The sequence below is a fragment of the Peromyscus eremicus genome, chromosome 9, assembly GCF_949786415.1.
Source record: "Peromyscus eremicus chromosome 9, PerEre_H2_v1, whole genome shotgun sequence".
NCBI classification, from domain to species: domain Eukaryota; kingdom Metazoa; phylum Chordata; class Mammalia; order Rodentia; family Cricetidae; genus Peromyscus; species Peromyscus eremicus.
Window position 1 is genome coordinate 105643212 of NC_081425.1, and position 18131 is coordinate 105661342.

General features: G+C 39.1%; 2 protein-coding genes across 6 annotated transcripts in view; both read right to left on the minus strand.

Moving 5' to 3' along the window:
• Nek10 (NIMA related kinase 10) overlaps nt 1-3039 on the minus strand; it is a 196950-nt gene extending 193911 nt beyond the window's left edge. For 2 of the 3 annotated variants that reach the window (XM_059274196.1, XM_059274195.1), the window contains exon 1: nt 2807-3038. The gene's annotated coding sequence lies outside the window, so the exon portion shown is untranslated. Of the gene's footprint in view, nt 1-2806 lie in introns of all 3 variants that reach the window. The other variant, XM_059274197.1, reaches the window with a different exon arrangement.
• A 3324-nt stretch (nt 3040-6363) lies between these two features.
• Slc4a7 (solute carrier family 4 member 7) overlaps nt 6364-18131 on the minus strand; it is a 90391-nt gene continuing 78623 nt past the window's right edge. For 2 of the 3 annotated variants that reach the window (XM_059274198.1, XM_059274199.1), the window contains 4 exons: nt 17287-17418; nt 13966-14063; nt 11852-11959; nt 6364-10270 (listed from right to left, as the gene is read on the minus strand). In XM_059274198.1, coding sequence (XP_059130181.1) covers nt 10189-10270; nt 11852-11959; nt 13966-14063; nt 17287-17418 — 420 coding nt within the window. In that variant the 3' untranslated portion in view covers nt 6364-10188. Of the gene's footprint in view, nt 10271-11851; nt 11960-13965; nt 14064-14821; nt 14952-17286; nt 17419-18131 lie in introns of those variants that run through there. The other variant, XR_009381412.1, reaches the window with a different exon arrangement.

The window sequence follows — 18131 nt, forward strand, 5'->3', positions numbered from 1 at the left end:
GTATGTTTAAGGTTCACTTTCCACCATAGCAAGCCTGAGAAGTCTTATCTGGACACTCTCACGCTAAGTCCCATCTCCCTTATCCTGCTGCTCTGCTTTCCCCATCCATTTGCCTCTGTCCTCTACAATAGTTAACACTTGGTATTTCTAGGAAACCAGCAGTCTAAGAAATTTGTTTTAACCACCCCATTTTACAGGTAAGGAAGCCAGATATCAAAAGATGAAGGAGGGGCCAAAGCGTGCCCTCCTAGCAGTGGTGGGGCTGGGATTTGGCCTCCATGGCCTTGGCTGACGCTTTCACAGCTGCAGGGGCTGCTCTGCCACTCCCAGGGCCTCTGGATGTCTTCTCATTGCCCTCCCCTTCCCTTCTTGTTTGACAGTCTCCCAAGGTTGCCCAGGCCAGCCTCACGTTCTCTAGGATCCTCTGCCCTTGGCCTCCCAAAAGCTGGGATCCCTACACCTGGCTCTTCTTTCCCTCCCTGTATCCCACTTGCCTCATTTTTCACCTCAATTGTGTTGTAAAACATCTACTCGACATTTGGAAGACAGAAGCAGGAGAATCAGGAGTACAAAGCAAGCTTTGGCTATAGGAGACCTGTATCAAAAGAAGAAAGACAAAAAAGGAAGGAAATAGGACCTTGGTAAAGCACACTATGTCTGAGAAGGTTCCAGAGAAGACCCGCCCTGAATGTTCAAAGTACCAAGCCATAGGCTGGGGGCCATCACGGATTAAAAAGGGAGAAAGGATAAAGCCAGCTGAGCACAGCAAAGCCCCCACCTCATGCATGCACTGTGTGAAGCCACCTCATGCCCCTGCTGCTCATGCCCCTGCTACCATGCCTTCCCTGACAGGATGGACTATTCCCTGAGACCTGAGCCGCTGTCAGACATGTGGTCAGAGTAACCTAAAAAGTAACAGATATGCACAACCTTGGCTCAAACTTCTGATCCTCTTGCCTCACCTTCCTGCTTGCTGGCACTACAGGTGGGTGCTATCAGGCCAGCAGACTGTGTTGGCTTTTTCACTGTCTAAAACGCAGGTGCTCAGGAAATACTGCCTGTTCGAACGGGCTCCTTCTAGATGCTCTGTACTTCTCTCTCCAAGAGGCTCTAACCTGAGCTGCAAGGCCTGGTTGGTTTTGACAGTCACATTCTGGACTCCCCATTCACCGCCTACATCCTTTACTAACTTTATTTGACCTCCCTTCAGTTGCCCTGACCCTGGACTCCTCAAATGACTGGTAAATAGTCACTAAATTAATGAGTCTCTTCCTCATCAGTGCTGAAGCCATACACCAAGCAGTCTAATGACGAGATGGTATCCTAGAAACTACTGTTGACTAAATCAAAAACTTGATCTTTTGTGAACCGGCCATGGATATTTCCTAACTGCTACTTTCACTGTTTTTAAATGCATGAAAACTGTATGTGTGTGGAACTAAGTCTGGTGTACATTCAATGTTTAAATGATTTAAAGACATTATCATTATTTGCATAGGTTAAAAGCTTAAGGGGCAGTGATTTGTTAGGGGGCAGAGAGTTAAAATGCTAAACTGCATGGGACTCAGCTCTCGCAAACCACACTGCATTGTCTCCCTTGAACAATCTTAAATAATTATTATGGCATTAAATAGAGCATAAATTAAGAACTTCCAGACTTTTACAATTAAAGCAAAATCCCTAAATTAACATTCACTTAAGGAGAAGATATCTCTGACTTCTCCAGAAGTCAGGAGAGTGTTCTGAAAAACTGGTAACTTAAGAGAATCATTCTTTATCAAGTACATATTGAGTGCACTTGCTAGGTGTCTGAGCTAGATGCTGAGCCATGAATGAGTCAGTCTTCTCATACTTGTAGGTAGCAAAGAAATCAGGCAACACAGAGACAAGGATGGGGAAGTGAGTGGACTGCCCTACAAAGGCAGTCCATTCTCAGCAGTGTGAGAACATTTGAGACAGCCCCAGATGTGGCATGGACCACATTCTGTGCATAGCAAAGATGGAGTTTGTGTTGGCTAACCAAAGACTGGAAAATAGGGAAGTGGGGAAGATGAGCTTCCAGTAGGAAAGGAAAATACATCTTGGCACTTAAAAAATTTAAAAAAATAAAAGATAAGTCAGTCTAACAATGGTGAGCAGATGGATTGGATGGATAGGGACAGACAACAATCAGTAATATAGGGATATATATATATTCAGTTTAACCAAGGGACTGGTGGAATCTGAGATAGCTTTGTAGAAATGGTTTTGTAGAAATGAAGTGTTGTCCAGGATGTGGTTTTGGGAATGTAGATAGTGGTAGTACCCATAGGAGTCCAAGGATAGTCGGATATGGTGGGGTAGGGTTGCACTGAGAGTCGCTAAACAACTGCAGCTGGGTGCTGGGTGCTGGGTGCTGGGCTCTGGCTAAGGAGAGCTTTCTATGTGATGAAGACTTTCTTCACATCTGTAACAGAAGTTACCTAAAGGCAGGCACTGAGGTGGAGGTGAGCAGAGCCCACTCTGTAAAAGGAAGGCAGGAGTGTACTGTTCACAAAGATCAGAAGCCTCCAGAGGCATGAGAGCTGACGGATACCAGCTGTTTACCCATACCAGGTCCTTTGCTCCTGGAAGCACCACGCAACGCGGAACTCACCTCTCAACACACTCTTCAGCACAAGCTTATCTACTTTGAGGCAGGCTCTGGCTGACTGACCCCAAGGCTGACATCGCCCCTTCACGGAAGGTCCCTGTGGATGGCCTTGGGAAAGGGAGGTTGCCCCGGCGGCCTTGGGCACAAGGACACCCAACTTCCCTCACCACTCACCGCTCAGGAAGGCGGCCCTCCTTCAGGCCAACCTCAAGTCATCTTCCTCATCCTGCTTGCTGCAGAACCCGAGCGAACTCAAACCAGCTCCCTCACTGACACCTGTTGGTTTTTCAGTCAATTCCTTTTCTGGCCCTGAGGGACTGAACCAACGCTTACACTTCTTCTTCCACAGCCTCGGGCGCTCAGCCAATCAGGAATGACAACGCTGCAAGGTAGAGCAGCGCCATAGCGACGGGCGACGCCTACCCGGCTACCTTAGCAACCAGAAAAGGCGCGGTGAAGCTCAGGGTGCGTGGACCTAAACTTGTGTGCTGTATCCTAGTCAGAAGAGGCTTGGAATCCAAAATAGTTTATCTCAGGTGCTCCAAGAATTATCATGGACTGCAAATCAGTTCTCAAAGATTAAAGGGGAAAATGAAGCACGTCACATGCTCAGTTTCTGGGTTTGGGGGTTGAGAAGGACTTGGAATCTGATTTGTGGGCCAGGCAGGACCAGAACTCTAAGACCACCTGCTTAGTATCTCTTAGATGCACAAAATCACTTCAAGCTGCTACCGCACAATACATGTCTCAAGCAGAAAATCCTGAGACAACACGTTCCCCAGGCACAAGGGCTTTCTATCAGACTCCTGTCACCAGATCATTCAGTGGCTTTGCAAAGTGACACAACTTTTTAGAAAGTCTGTAGAGATTTTTTTTAAAATAAAAATTCGAGTTGCATTAAAATCGCCTTTAAAAAAGCAAAAGATAGAGCCTTTGAAAGTACCAAAGGTCGATTCTTAGTGAGCACAAGTCCTAAGATGTCATTTCACCATTGTCCAGAGCTGTGAACAAGAAATGACACAGTGACTTCGGATGTGGCCTTGACAGTGCCCTCAGGTGTAGTGCCCTACCTACAAGCACTGGAATACTGGGGTGTGGGTAACTCAGCACTCAGTAAGTGGAAGCAAGAGGATCAGGAGTTCGCAGACAGCCTGGGCTGAGACACTGCCACAAAAAACTCTATCAAAACCAAGTTCAACATACAGAAATTGTAAAGTACAGTTCTACACTGGAAGTGAAAGCACGGGAGAGGAAATGCAAACTGAGGCAAACACAGCACTAACTCCAGGGCATGAAACCCTCAGGGCTGACTTTCCCAAATAAAAGCCAAAAAGGTCATGGGGCATAAAGCTAGAATAGAACAGAAAATTATTTTTGTAAACTCCTAATTACCAAATAGGGAGCTAAAGCAACTAGCTGATGATTGACTTGTTTTTGGTGAGATACCAAATATGCTTTCCTATCTTTCTACTTCTCCATAAAATAAGTATAAATTTAATACTTTGACCTTCCATGATGAGTCATCAATGTTTGCTCCATAAGAGAGCATGACACCCTGGCTCTGGAAGACAGGTGTTTATCTCCAACCTATTACACGCCCAAACTGTGTAATAGGACCCATGACCCACTAAGGCCAAAGACAGGTGATCAGCCCCAGTGTAAGGACCCAGGCAGTGTGATGTGAATCCATGACTCTATAAGGGACAAGTCTGAGGCATTATGTGTATCCCGTCAATCCAGCTCAATCCTAGAACACTTACCATTTTTTTTTTGTTCTTGTTTCTTTCCTTTGCTATCTTGAAATGAATGTCTAAACTACATAAAGTAAAATGTATTGAGTCCTAATTATAGCCTAAAATAAGCAGACTGGAGAGATGGCTCAGTGGTTAAGAACTTTTACTCCTCTTGCAGGGGATAAGAATTCATTTCCCAGCATTGACATCAGACAGTTTACAACTGCCTATAATTCCAGCTCTGGGGAATCTGATACCCTCTTCTGGTCTCAGTGGGCGCGCGCGCGCGCGCGCGCGCGCGCGCGCACACACACACACACACACACACACACACACACACACACAACAAAAAACTAAAAGAAAAGAAATAAAGGCAAATTAAACTTACACCAAGATATTTAGGATCAATTCAAGATAAAATTGCATCATAAATTTCTGAAAATATCAGGTGTGTCCAACCTGTGGCCCACAAGCCACAAGTGCTACAGGATAGACATCAATGCAGCCCAATATAAAATAGCAAACTTAACAACATTATGGAAAGAAAATTTCGTAGTTTTGGTAGGGTGAGGTAACTTGATACTTGAGTGTATAGTTCTCAAGTATGTACTCAGTGGATAACAGTGTCCCAATGTCAAATGGTTGGTTGAACACACTTTCAAGACCCATGGCCTATTAAAACAAAAGGTGTGTGTGTGTGTGTATGTGTGTGTGTGTGTGTGTGTGTGTGTGTGTGAGAGAGAGAGAGAGAGAGAGAGAGCAGAGACAGACATACACACACATAGACCACGAGAACAAGAGAGGAGAGCAGAGACATACAGACACAGACACACAGATGTTGCACGAATCCTAAATGGTCTTATAATAAAAACCCAGAGCCAGATATCAGGGTGAAAGCTGAGAGATTAGAGAAGCAGAGCAAGCCACAGCCAACACCTCTTACTTCACCAATTCCTCAGCTTCTCCAAGTGTAACCCAACGTAGCCTAGAACTCAAGAGATCCAGACGGATCTGGGCCTCTGCCTCCCGAGTGCTAGGATTAAAGGTGTGTGTCACCACTGCCTGACCTCTATGTTTGTGGCTTGTTCTGTCCTGATCTTCAGGCAAATTTGTTCAAAATATCACCACATACTCACACACACACACACACTGTGAGAGCAAAAGAGGAGGAAGAGAGAAAGAGACATAGAGAGACAGACAGACAGACAGACAGACAGACAGACACACACACACACACACACACACACACACACACACACACATAGGGGCAGAGGGGGGCGTTGTAACAGGAATAAGACTGATCCTGAAGTCGATGCAGACCTTTAGATGGGCTTTGAAAGAAAAGCAAAAGCAGAAAACATTTTGCAAACATGGGAAATGTCTCCATTACAAGCACAGGAATAGCAGGCCCACCACAAGGAGAGCAAGCTCAAACTCAGACTAGGCAGGCAGCAAGCAGTCCTGAGTAAGGAATGCCTTCCTGGTAGACAGTGGTAACAACAGTCTAGTATGGTAAGTGTAAATTATCTCTCAACTGTAACAGAACACTCGAAAGCCATAAACATTTTTCTTCATCTCACTCTCACGGCTTAAATTTACAATGAGATGCAAGAAGGCTCTCAATTTGGAAAACAGGAGCAAAGTGTTACATGCAGCAACAGGAAAACAATCAAAATCAAAATCAAATTAGCCAAAAGAGAAACAGGCCTTGAGCAGAGGTCAGTGTTATTAAGAAAATGGTAATACAGTACACAGTACAAGTTTCTAGGTTTAAAACACAAGGGAAAATTGGGCAAGCTTTTGAAAGGAATGCTATCTTCAACATTTCCTAACTATAAAAATGCCATCATTTTCTTTTTTCTTCTCCTCTTCTTTTCTCTTTCTCTTCTACATGAAGAACTGGGAAGCAGGAAGCAGAAGGCACTCACTCCTTTCTTCCCTGTCCCTAGCTTAGACTTGCAGCTCTCCCAATAACAGAGTAAAAACAACAGCCAACAATTTGCTATGTAGACTTTTATTGCTCTTTCAATTTTCAATAACATCTACAAAAAAATAATTTCTTCTAACAATTAGGAAACAAATGTGAAAGGCAGGATGGTTCACATTATAGACTCAAGTAGAGACTTTTACTTCATATAGATGAAAAATATCAGGTCTACAATTTGTTTAATTGACTTTGGATTTTATTACAAAAGAAAATACCATTGCAATTATAATAAACACCATAAAAATTGTAACTAGATTGGGAAATCACACCAATATCAAATATTATATAAATGGACAACAAATTTGAATTTTAATTTAATTCTAACATAGTAAACACTGGAAGACACCTTACCCCTAAAAAGCCAAAAATTTTGAACAAAGGAACAAAAGAAAAGCTACACAGAAACAATCAATGTGCAAAAATATGATTAAAAAACATAGAACTGGGGCTTAAATTATAAGTACGCATTAAAACTTTAAAATAAGATTTACATGATTTTATTTGACAGTTTACTTTCCAGAAAGTTAAAAGGGACCTTGCAATTAAAATGAATAAATCTTGTGATTGGAACACTATTTGAAAACTTGAATGCAGTTTGTCTTTAAATTTACTTTCTAAAAATAAATAATTGTTGGACTAAATGAAGACAGTTTCACATATTAGCGCTACAAATGATAACAATGATGAAACCTACATGAATACATTTCAGACACGTAAATTACTTAATATAAACACATTTGAACTACAATGCTGTATTGATGGCTCACGTATCCCACTCTGAGCACTTTGTCAGGATGCAGATTCTGAGCTGCTGAGCGGTGCACACTCATAAAACCTAAACAGGAAGCTCTGGTGTGACACCTCACTGTCAGAGACCATTCTCTCTGCAGAATTTTGAACCTGCCTTTGTAAAAAGGAAGCCAGAAAGCTTACACTCAAGCCACATCTTTCAGTGTGTGGAAGAAACAAACACTTTGGGGAATGGAGAAACAAGCGTTAGTGATTCTCAGCAGTAAACAAATCGTAATAAATACATGCATTAGCACACAAAAACATTTCATCCTACGTGTCTTATAGAAAGCTTGGCAAATCTGAACATTGGTACGCCACAAGTTTAAAAAAAGTTAGGAGAGTTAAGAGTGATTTCATACACATACACAAACACTCACACAATGTTTTAAAAACCTTGTACTTCACTTTTGCATATCTAATATTATTAAAAATATATATAGAATCACCCCTTTAGCATCAGGAAGCTAGTTTACTGTTTTCTCAAAAGCTCCTACTTTAGATTGAAACAGCAATACAAAGGAAGTAAATTTCGGATAGTTAACACCAGGATTTATTATAGTCTCTGTAAACACACTCTACAAATAAATAAAATATGGTGGAGGGAAGAGTATCCTGAGGTGGCTCCATGGCCATGGTGTTCAGTAGCACTAAGCTCTACTCTGAAAATCAAGGCATCTAAGAAAGTGCAGGGCTTTTCTCTGAATTTATTTTGTAAATGGGTATGTACAAGTTTAATTATTTTGCACCTTGAGGTAAATCAGTACATAGCAATTACTACTGCTCATATACACCTATTTAAGGCAGCATTTAAAAATCAATATATATAGTAAATTATCTCTCTTGCTGTCTTGCAATGAGTGTTATTCATGATTGTTATTTTCAAAAAAAAAAATAGCACAAGAAATGTAACCATCTGAAGGAAGCAGTTAATTCCCTCTGCTCTTCAGAGGAGTAGTCGCATCAGATCAGTAAGTCAAGTAGTCAAAAGAAAGGAGAAGTCATTAGTAACCAAAACCACAGTGAAACATCTTAGATGCAAAGTATTTTGTACGTCATGTTTTTTTTTTTTTCCTGGCACCGGATAATACATACATACATATCTATAATTAAATAAATCACAGGAAGATTATGATACCAGGTAGTTTTCAGTTTAAATTTTAAAATCACTTCCTGTAAAATATGTTAACCCTTTGATGTCCAGACACAAGGAAACGATATGAGGAAATTCTCTTGTTTGGGAACATCAGGGGGGTTATAATTAGCAGCAAATGGGAACTTTGGAAATCACTACACTGCTGAGTGACGAGCAATCACTTCAGTGGAGGTTACCAATGACCATAAGCACCATGGCAACACTCCCCATCATAGGTTAAGGGAGTCCAATAGAACTCCAGATAGTACCAGATGGTGCCAACTACTATTTTAACTAGAATTGAATTATGTGATCTCAGATGAGTGAATTACACTAATTGGTACACAGTTTAGAATGAACTAAAACTACTTCAAACTTGCCAGGAATATCTACTTTGGGCAATTCTATTCATTTGATCAATTTCTCCATACTTCTGTATTTTAGTCTGAAATGACTAAGGAACATTAGAATTTCCTTAACACGTTTGCTCTAACTTTCATGTCCCTATCACCTTCAGCATTCCTGGGGCTTCTCACTATTTCTGTGTATTATCCATCCTCTTGTTATATCACTTTTGTCCCACAGGCTGAAACAGCATTTATTTACTTTGTGGGGAGCTAAGAATATATAAAAGATGACAATTTGCTATACATTTAAAAGACAGTTCAGAAATACTGGAACCCCAATGCTATCACAGACAATGAACAATGTCATTGACCTGAGCTGCACAGAAAATATCCAATTTCCTCTTAAAATATAAATATGGCAGTGCTTTATATCAAAGATATGTTTGTCACTGATTTCAGAATGCAAGTGAGCACCAAATATCTACAACAGGAACAATTTACTCTATATTTGTTACTGTCTCAAATATTTATATAATATTTAAGTATCAGAATAAATAAAATATTTTAAAAGGAAATTGTGTATAAAACCTACTAAATACATTGCATACAACAGAGTAATAACAGAAAATGAAAGGTAATTCTTATAAAGGAACACTGATCACAAGCCCATTTAAAAGTGTGCTGACCCTTTATTACTGCTTATAACAGGAAGATATCTGAACCTAGAGCACACGAGATCACTTTAAGTAAAAGAGAGCAAAGACCAAGAACAATGGGACTCTGGGTTTCTAGAAAAGGATAAGTACTGGAAAAGTCTTGCTACCAAGGTAACAAAAGTTAACTATTGCAAATGGGCACTTTATAGTTTCTAAAACTCAAAATATTATGAATGGTGTAGGTGTTAAATTAGAAGTCACATATAATTTGTTTTTTACTTGTCCATCAGAATGGAAGCCCAGGTAATTTTTAAAATTTAAAAATCACTCCTAAGACATAAAGTTCCTACCTAGAAAATCTGCAGTAATCTATAATCACATCTGTGTTCATCACCTGTGAAGTATGATGAAGAGCTACATGAAGGAAGCCCAAAGAGAAACCAGGACATGTCGTTTTCCCACAACATGGGCAGACTCCTTATTTACCTATAAAACACTACCAAAAGGGAGACAATAATCTTTCAAAATTAAAAATATATAGACTAAGTATGTATCACTTAAGGTTGATATGATTGCCACTGACAAAGAGATTTCAGAAAAGCAGATTGAATACAGTTTTCCACATCTTTCTATTGCATAACAGAAAGGCTTTACCCCCAAGAAAATAAATATCTGAAGAGTAAAAATCATGTACCTCGTTTCTTAGAGACCATTTCATTAAAACAGTCTCCATGATGCTCCCAACAAATGTCAGATGCTACTTCAAAGAGCCCCATAGTCACGCATAAACAGCGTGACACGTAGTACTATTATACACAATGGCACGGCACATGTGCATTTTATGTGTGTGTGTGTGTGTATATATATACAGACAGGCATATATCTCTATATATTCCTTTTGGTTTGACTTTACAATGAAGTCTCAGCATCCATGTATTTTTTTGATGGTTCATCTTCGAAATTTATTGTCACACTCACAGGCTTTTCAGGGCTGTTTAAAACAAACAATGAGGAAAAAATTATTTTTAAAAGAATCAATCATAAATTCTCAAATGGTCAACTATATATATATATATATATATATATATATAAAATCTACAATATACCTATGAGCTGCTTGCTAACGCCAGCCTACAACTTGCTATTACAGTCTGGCTGCTTTTGTTTCTTCTGCAATCTCATATATGAATATAACATACTTTGATCATATTCATCCCTCTCATTCTCTTTGAACCCTTTCTTGTTCCCATGACGTCACTTTTTCAGCATGAGTAAAGCCAGGATGTTGTCTTTACTCTAATGTGATTTTGAATCGACAGCCAACCCACATGACCAGTTAAGGATAAAGATAGGCACTACTATTACTACATAGCCTTTATTTTCACCACAACACTATTAGCAATCCGAGTCAAGAGTGCTGGCAGAATGTGAATAGGAACTCAGGGTGAAGTTCAAAGAACTGTAAAATCCTAGAGGCTAAAGACAGAAACAGAAAGAAGGAACAGTGAAGCTTAGAATTAGAACTTCAAGAAACAAAAATCAAAAATATATGATGAAGAGTTGGGCATGGTGGCCTCACACCTTTAATCCCAGCATTTGGGAAGCAGAGGCAGGTGGAGTTCCAGGACAGTCAGGGCTACATAGTGAGTTCTAGAAGAACCAGGGCTAGATTGTGAGACCCTATGTCAAATAACCAAAAGAAAAAGAAAGAAAAGATGAAGATTAGGTAGAATACAGGTTTTATAAAAGAAGAGAAAAAGTAAACACTTATCACAAGGTAGAGCTCAGCCAAGAGAAAGCACAATTATTCTATTACTATATATTTATTCATTGATTTATTTAGGCCAGGGTTTTGCTATGTAACCTGAGAGCACAATCAATCAATCAATCTCTCTCTCTCTCTCTCTCTCTCTCTCTCTCTCTCTCTCTCTCTCTCTCTCTCTCTCCCTCTCCCTCTCCCTCTCCCTCTCCCTCTCTCCCTCTCTCCCTCTCTCCCCCCTCCCCCCCAAAAAAGAAAGTACAATTTATTTATTTAGGCCAGGGTCTTGCTATGTAACCCAAGCTGGCCTGGAGCTCACTACATGGACTACATCAAGTCTCAAACTTGGGTCCCTCCTCCTGCCTTTGCCTCCAAGGACTGGAATTATAGGTGTGAGCCACTATCCCGGTAGCATTAATTTAACTTAGTAATTATCTTTCTTTATATATTTTTCTTTTAATTTGAATATAATTATCCTTAATTGAACCTTTAATTATGAATATATATTCAATTTTTGAATATAATTAAATTCACAAAAATATATATGCACTACTTTTCAGAATTTATTTTTATTATAAAATGGTAAAAATATTTTTCTGAAATATGAAATTGTAAACTTAAAACTTATAAAAGATAATCATGAGGAAAAAACAATCACAGCCTGCATCAGAACACGATATAGGTAGAAGAGATGGAAGGAAATGGGGAGAGGACTGGCTTTGTTCAGCAAGGAAAATATATTTAGATACATTAGGTAAATTAATATGAGTGAAAACTGGGAACAGTTACAAAGGCATAAATAGTTATAACTACCTCGTGTTAGGTCTGGTTACTTTGGCATTCTCAGTATTCATGGAAAGAGCCTTCCACTGGGCAGTTTTGGCCATTTCATCTGATATATTAACAACTGAAGGGTCAATACTGAAGAACAAATACACTCTGTGGTTAGTATCCAGTACTTGCAAAAGCATTAATGCTGTCATTTTTATAAGCATCATATAATTTATTGTTTTCATCAATTTAAAAATTGAGAAAACATTTGGCATGCACTTAAACTACAATCTAACAAAGTATTATAAACTTAGAATTCTGCTATCAAGTATTCACAAAGAACTCCAAGTTCTTTTACAATCAAAACTAAGAGGACTGATTATGTTAGCAAAATCCACTTCAGTTTGGATTTAGATGGTTCTTCACCAGTATTCCAGCCATGACACCTTCTGATCATCTAAGCTCTATCGTTGAGATAACATAAAAACCAATTACTGTGTCTAAAAGCCTAAAAATAGAGATTTAGTCAAAACTCTTAGACTTCACACTCTCATCAAGTAAAACAATAGTATACAACAACAACAACAAGAAAAAAAAGCCCTTTGTTTTTCTTTTGCAAATCATTTTTTTTTAATGCTGGAAAACAACTGAAGTTCTGAACTTAGCAAAGATGGCACAAAAAAAAAAATGACTCCACCAATTTTTAGCTAGATAGTCTCATAGTTTTCGTGTCAAAGTGTTATTTCATCAGATGTATCAAAATCAAAGAATAGTAATACTATTTACTATAAAAGTCAAATGTAACATTTCTACATTTCTATGAAATACTAAAAATGACTTCAGACCCCCAATCCAATAATGATTATATCCATAAATAACATGGGCTCAATGTTACTGATCACAAGAAATATGAACATTCCACAGATAAAATTGCAATAACTTATTAGCCCTTCCCCTTTTTAACCAAAAGAAATACAAGTCATGCAAACAAGCTACAAACATGAATGTCATACTGAATTACATGAGTGAGACAGGCAATGCAAGCATTTAGTCACAGCTACCAGGAGGCAGAGGCTGAAGCAGTAGACCACAGTAAGTCTGAGGGCAGTTGCTAACTCAATAAGATCCTATTTCAGAATAAACAACAGAAAGTGTGTGGCATGCTGGCTAGTTTACAACAACTTGACAAAGCTAGAGTCCTTTGAGAGGAGGAAACCTCAACAGAGACACCACCTCTATAAAATCGGCTGTGGGCAAGCCTGTAAGGCATTTTCTTAACTAGTGATGGATGTGAAAAAAACCAACCTATTGTGGTGTCTGCATTCCTGGGATGGTGGTCTTGGGCACTCTAAGAAAGCATACTGAATAAGCTATGAGGAGAACAAGCCAATAAGCCAAAATCCTCCATGGCCTCTGCATCAGCTCCTGCCTTCAGCTTCCTGCCCTGCTTGAGTTTCTGCACTGACAGCCTTGAACACTGATATGGAAAAGTAAGCAAAATAAATCCTTCTCTCTCCAAGTTGCTTTTGGTCATCATGTTTGATCATAGCAATAATAACCCTAGTAAAAAAAAAGTTGGGGAAGTAGCTCAGTGGGAGATGGCTTGCCAAGCATACACAGAATCCTAGGTTCAATACCAGATACTACAATAAGAAATTAGATCACATTAAAATAACAGTCTAATAGCAGCTATGTTATAAGTGACTGATACCAGTTGCTTAAAAAGTATTCCACCTCTGCTCATACTTTAAATCATATTTAAGTTAAGACTGCAGCTGGGCATGGGAGCACATACCTTTAATCCCAGCACTCTGGAGGTAGAGGCAGATACATCTCTGTGAATTGGAGGCCAAACTGGTCTACACAGTGAGCTCCAGGCCAACCTGGGCTACATAGTGTAATTCTGCTCAAACAACCAAACACACACCATTAAGACTGCAGAGTAGTATGACAAAGTCAATGCAAAGTCTTGGAATGGTTACTAGACTTTCACCACATAAGCCAAATGTCCAAGTTGAAAACAGTAAGCCTTCTAACCTTCCACTGTGTTTACTTGAAAACATTTATTCACCACTATTTCAAAGAAATATTACATGTTTATCTGTACACCTGACACATGTAAAAAATACATTGTACAAAATAAAGTTGTATCTTACCTATATTTTACATTTTTAACTGGAATTTGTAGGAGACTTCCTCTTTCAAATGGAAGGTGCACAGTATCCCCATCATCCTGAAGCATCCACTCAGCTTCCTTTAGAGCACAGATATGAAGACATTACTTTCTCCAGAATATCCCCAGGAGGATCTGCTACCAAGAATACCTTAAAGACTTGGAAAGCCGAACTGACATGTATCTGTCTGAACTGAAAACTTCTTTTGGCAATATGTATACATAATTAAAAGCATGAAATTAAAAGAACTACTTGTAGAAATTTATTTCCCAAGTTATATCCTCTATTTCTGAAAATGAATAATTAATGCTATCTAAAAGGCAGTTTCACCTAAGTCTCAAGACTTAGTTATACATGTAAAGGAGAGAAAACTGATATCTCATGTCTCATCACAGGGGCACAGTAAAAGCTCATCTATATTAGTCAGTTTCTCAGCCTCCGCAACACTGACAGAGCATACATATTTGTGTAAGGGGAAGATTTGAGGATACAGGACATTTTTCAAGTCCATATGTAACTTGTGCTAGTAGCAGCCCCTCCAGGTGATAAAAAGGTGACTCTGACACTGAATATATCCCTTGTAGAGGACATCATCCTGGGCTGAAAACCACCTGAACATTTAAAAAAGAAAAAAAAAAAAAAAAAAAGGACTAAAACTATGACCCATTAATAATGGAGGAACACACAAAGAAGCATAAGAGTACTCAATCTCATCTCATCTCCCTATTAACAGAAATCCCACCATTTACAATTGGCAATGCACCCAGATTTAAAACTGCTACACTAATTTCCCAGCATTCTTTGCAACTCAATGGGAGACCTTACACAAGCAACTTACTGAATGACAGTTTTTGAAAGAATCCTGAAAAGAAAATAATGTTCATTTTGCCTTCTGTGTTCTCTTCCCATTGCTTCTGTTCTAGCGTGATAGCTGGGATTTATCGGCTATTCTTATCCAGAAGGTGAATCTGAAAATGGAGACTGTATGCTTGACACAAGGAACAGTAACCTAGAACCCCTGATGATTCTACAGAATCATGACACTAGATCACTTACTTCTGAGAGTTCTTCCATATTAGAAAGCAGATTCTTGGACTTTTAAAACGCACTTTCACTGTTGTCCTTTAAATTTATATGCTTCCGGACTAACTAATACAAAAAGCAAGCAATCTGACCTGCTTATTTTATGTGTTTTGCAAATAAATAATACCCTACACAAAGAAAAACCACCAAAATCTTACATGTTTATGCATGCATCATTAAAGAAAACAAAACCTTTTTATTTTAAAATTAGAATCTCATTCAAATAATTATAATGACTATCCTAGTCATAATTCTAGTTGAGAAATATACCCTTTCCTATCTATATTTAAGTAAGACTATGACATTTAAAAATAAGTAGTCAGGTATGGTGGTACACAAATGTATCCCAAGCACTCAGAGTAGGGAGGGCTGAAGCAGAATAGGCACAAGTTCTAGGCTAGCCTTAGCTACATAGTGAGGCCCTCCTCAAAAACAAAACAAACAAAAAACTGAATCTCTCTCACCTGATTTTCAAACAAAGTTCTGAATAGGAATTATGCCAGCTAGTTTTATGTCAACTTGACACAAGTTAGAGTCATCACAGAGGAGGGGGCCTCAAATGAGAAAAATGCCTCCATAAAAGTCCAGTTGTAGGCAAGTCTGTAAGGCATTTTCTTAATTAGTTATTGATGAAAGAAGGCCCAGCCCACTGTGGGTGGTGCCACCCCTGGGCATGTGGTCCTGGGTTCTATAAGAAAGCAGACTGAGCAAGCCATGGACATCAAGCCAGTTAAGCAGCATCCCTCCATGACCTCTGCATCAGTTCCTGCCCTATGTGAGTTAGTGCCCTTGCTGCTTTTGATAATGAACTGTGAATGAAATAAACTCTTTCCTCCCCAAGTTGCTTTTGGTCATGGTGTTTCATCACAGCAACAGTAACTAAGACAGAATATTAAGGAAAGTACTACGACCAACAAGACCATATTCAGTTTCTACTTCCTATTCAGTAAATGCACAACTGTAGTTAAAAAAAAAAAAAAAACCCAGAATAAAGTATTTCTTTTTAAATATCACTGTACTGATCAACTAATGGTGGTACATAATACTGAATATGAGAACTAAAATCCAGGCTGGAGAGAAGCCTCAGCAGGAAAAGGTACCTACTGTACAGGCCTGGCAATCTGACTTGACCCTAGAACCTACCTAAAAGTCAACAAGACAAACTCCTGAAAATTGTGCTCTCATCTCCAAGTGTGCGTTGTGGCACACAGGCCTCTACCTACACATCCTGAGCATGAACACACACAAAACAATAAATAAATGCATTTTTTAGTCAGGCATGGTGAAGTTCCTTAGTTCTAGCTACTCTGAAGGCTGGAGTGGGAGGATCCTTCAACCCAAGAGTTCAAAAGCAGCACAGACATGAGACCCTGTCCAAAACAAAAAAGTTAAGAGACTTTGCATGTGTGTCTACGTGTGTGTACCTACAGAGAACAGAGGTCTCTGGTGTCCTGCTCCATCACTTTTCACCTACTACTTTATACAGCTGTGGTCTCTCACTCAATCAGGAGCTAGCTTCCTGTCTAGGCTCCAGAGAGTGGTACAAACAGCTACACCCTGCCTTTTAAATGAGTGCTAAGGACTGTGAACTCAGGTCTTCATGCCTGTGCAGCAAATGCTTTTACTTGATAAATCATCGTCCCCAGCCCCTAGTAGAGTCTTAAACACATTTAGACTTCGTCAGTGTATATGTCAGACACTAAAATACTGGTATTGTGCTACACACTAACACAACCAGTGCAAGGTTAAATCAGACATAATATTATTGTGTGATATTTTAGTACTGTTAAAAACTCTAATCTTGTATTTTTTAGTTCATAGAATATGCATTTCCCCCCCCCTGTTTTTGGTTTTTCCAGTCAGAGCTTATCTGTGTAACAGGTCTGACTGTTGTGGAACTCACTCTTTAGACCAAGCTGGCCTGGAACTCACAGAGATCCGCCTACCTCTGCTTCCTGGGTGCTAGGATTAAAGGGTTGTACCACCATCACCCAGCCATAATATCCAATTTTAAAAAAGTATTCTTCTGTCAGAGTTAAACAGGGGCAAGACAGGGAAATGGGTGAGACGCAGTATTTGAGGAACATTACCTTCCTCATCTAGTAAAACAATACCTAGCAGTACTTGTGCTTCATAATGTTCCATGAGGATTAAACTAGAGCGATGGCAACAGTATCTGCTAAGGGGTGCAAAGCACTAAACAAAGGAATGTCTTTTTACCTCTTTCTCTTTTTTCTTTTTGTCATCTTCTTTCTTTTTCTTACTTTCTGGCATGAGATCATCAAGCCAACTGAGTTCTCTCTTTGTGAAACACAGATCCATGAGTTTACGCACAAAGACTAGGGCAAGAACCTGACGATGAGAGAGACAGAAACGTAATACATACACCGAAAAAGAAAAGTAAATGCTTGCTAAAGCTTATACATAATAGGAAATGCTACATTCATTTTGTTTAAAAATTAGTTAACACTTACTAGAACAAAAGAGTTTTTTAACCTTGGTCTCAACAATTCTCGCTCATATAAACCCTCCTCATTCTCGCTAATTGGACTCCCAGAGATCCAGGGAATCCGTGGCTGATATGTAGAACTGAACTGTATTGCCCCCCCCAAAAAAAAAGATTTCATATGTATTTAGGCAACACACTGATTACTCAAAGCTAGAAAATGTCTAAAAAAAAAATAAAAATTATAAAAAAAGAGTTATTTATTTGTATCTTCTAACTGTATACTCAAAACAAAAACAACACATAGGAATAAAATAAAAAAAAGCCATTTTACTCCCTCTCAATAAAGATTTTATAGTATGTAAGTACCCATCATAAAAACAGCTCTGCAACTCTTAGATAATGCATTGGAATACCTGATCTCAGGTCTGAGCTTTAGTTTTTCAATGAGCTGAGAGGAAAGGGTGTATTTGAACTTGCTATCCTATGACAGCTGTTGTGAATATGCATGTTTACAGAGGCCAACTGGCTTTCCATTACTGTTGCTTGCTATATTTTATCTTTTACTTGTTTTTCCCTCATTTGAAAAGTAACTGTTAACTTTTTAGTGGACTCTGTA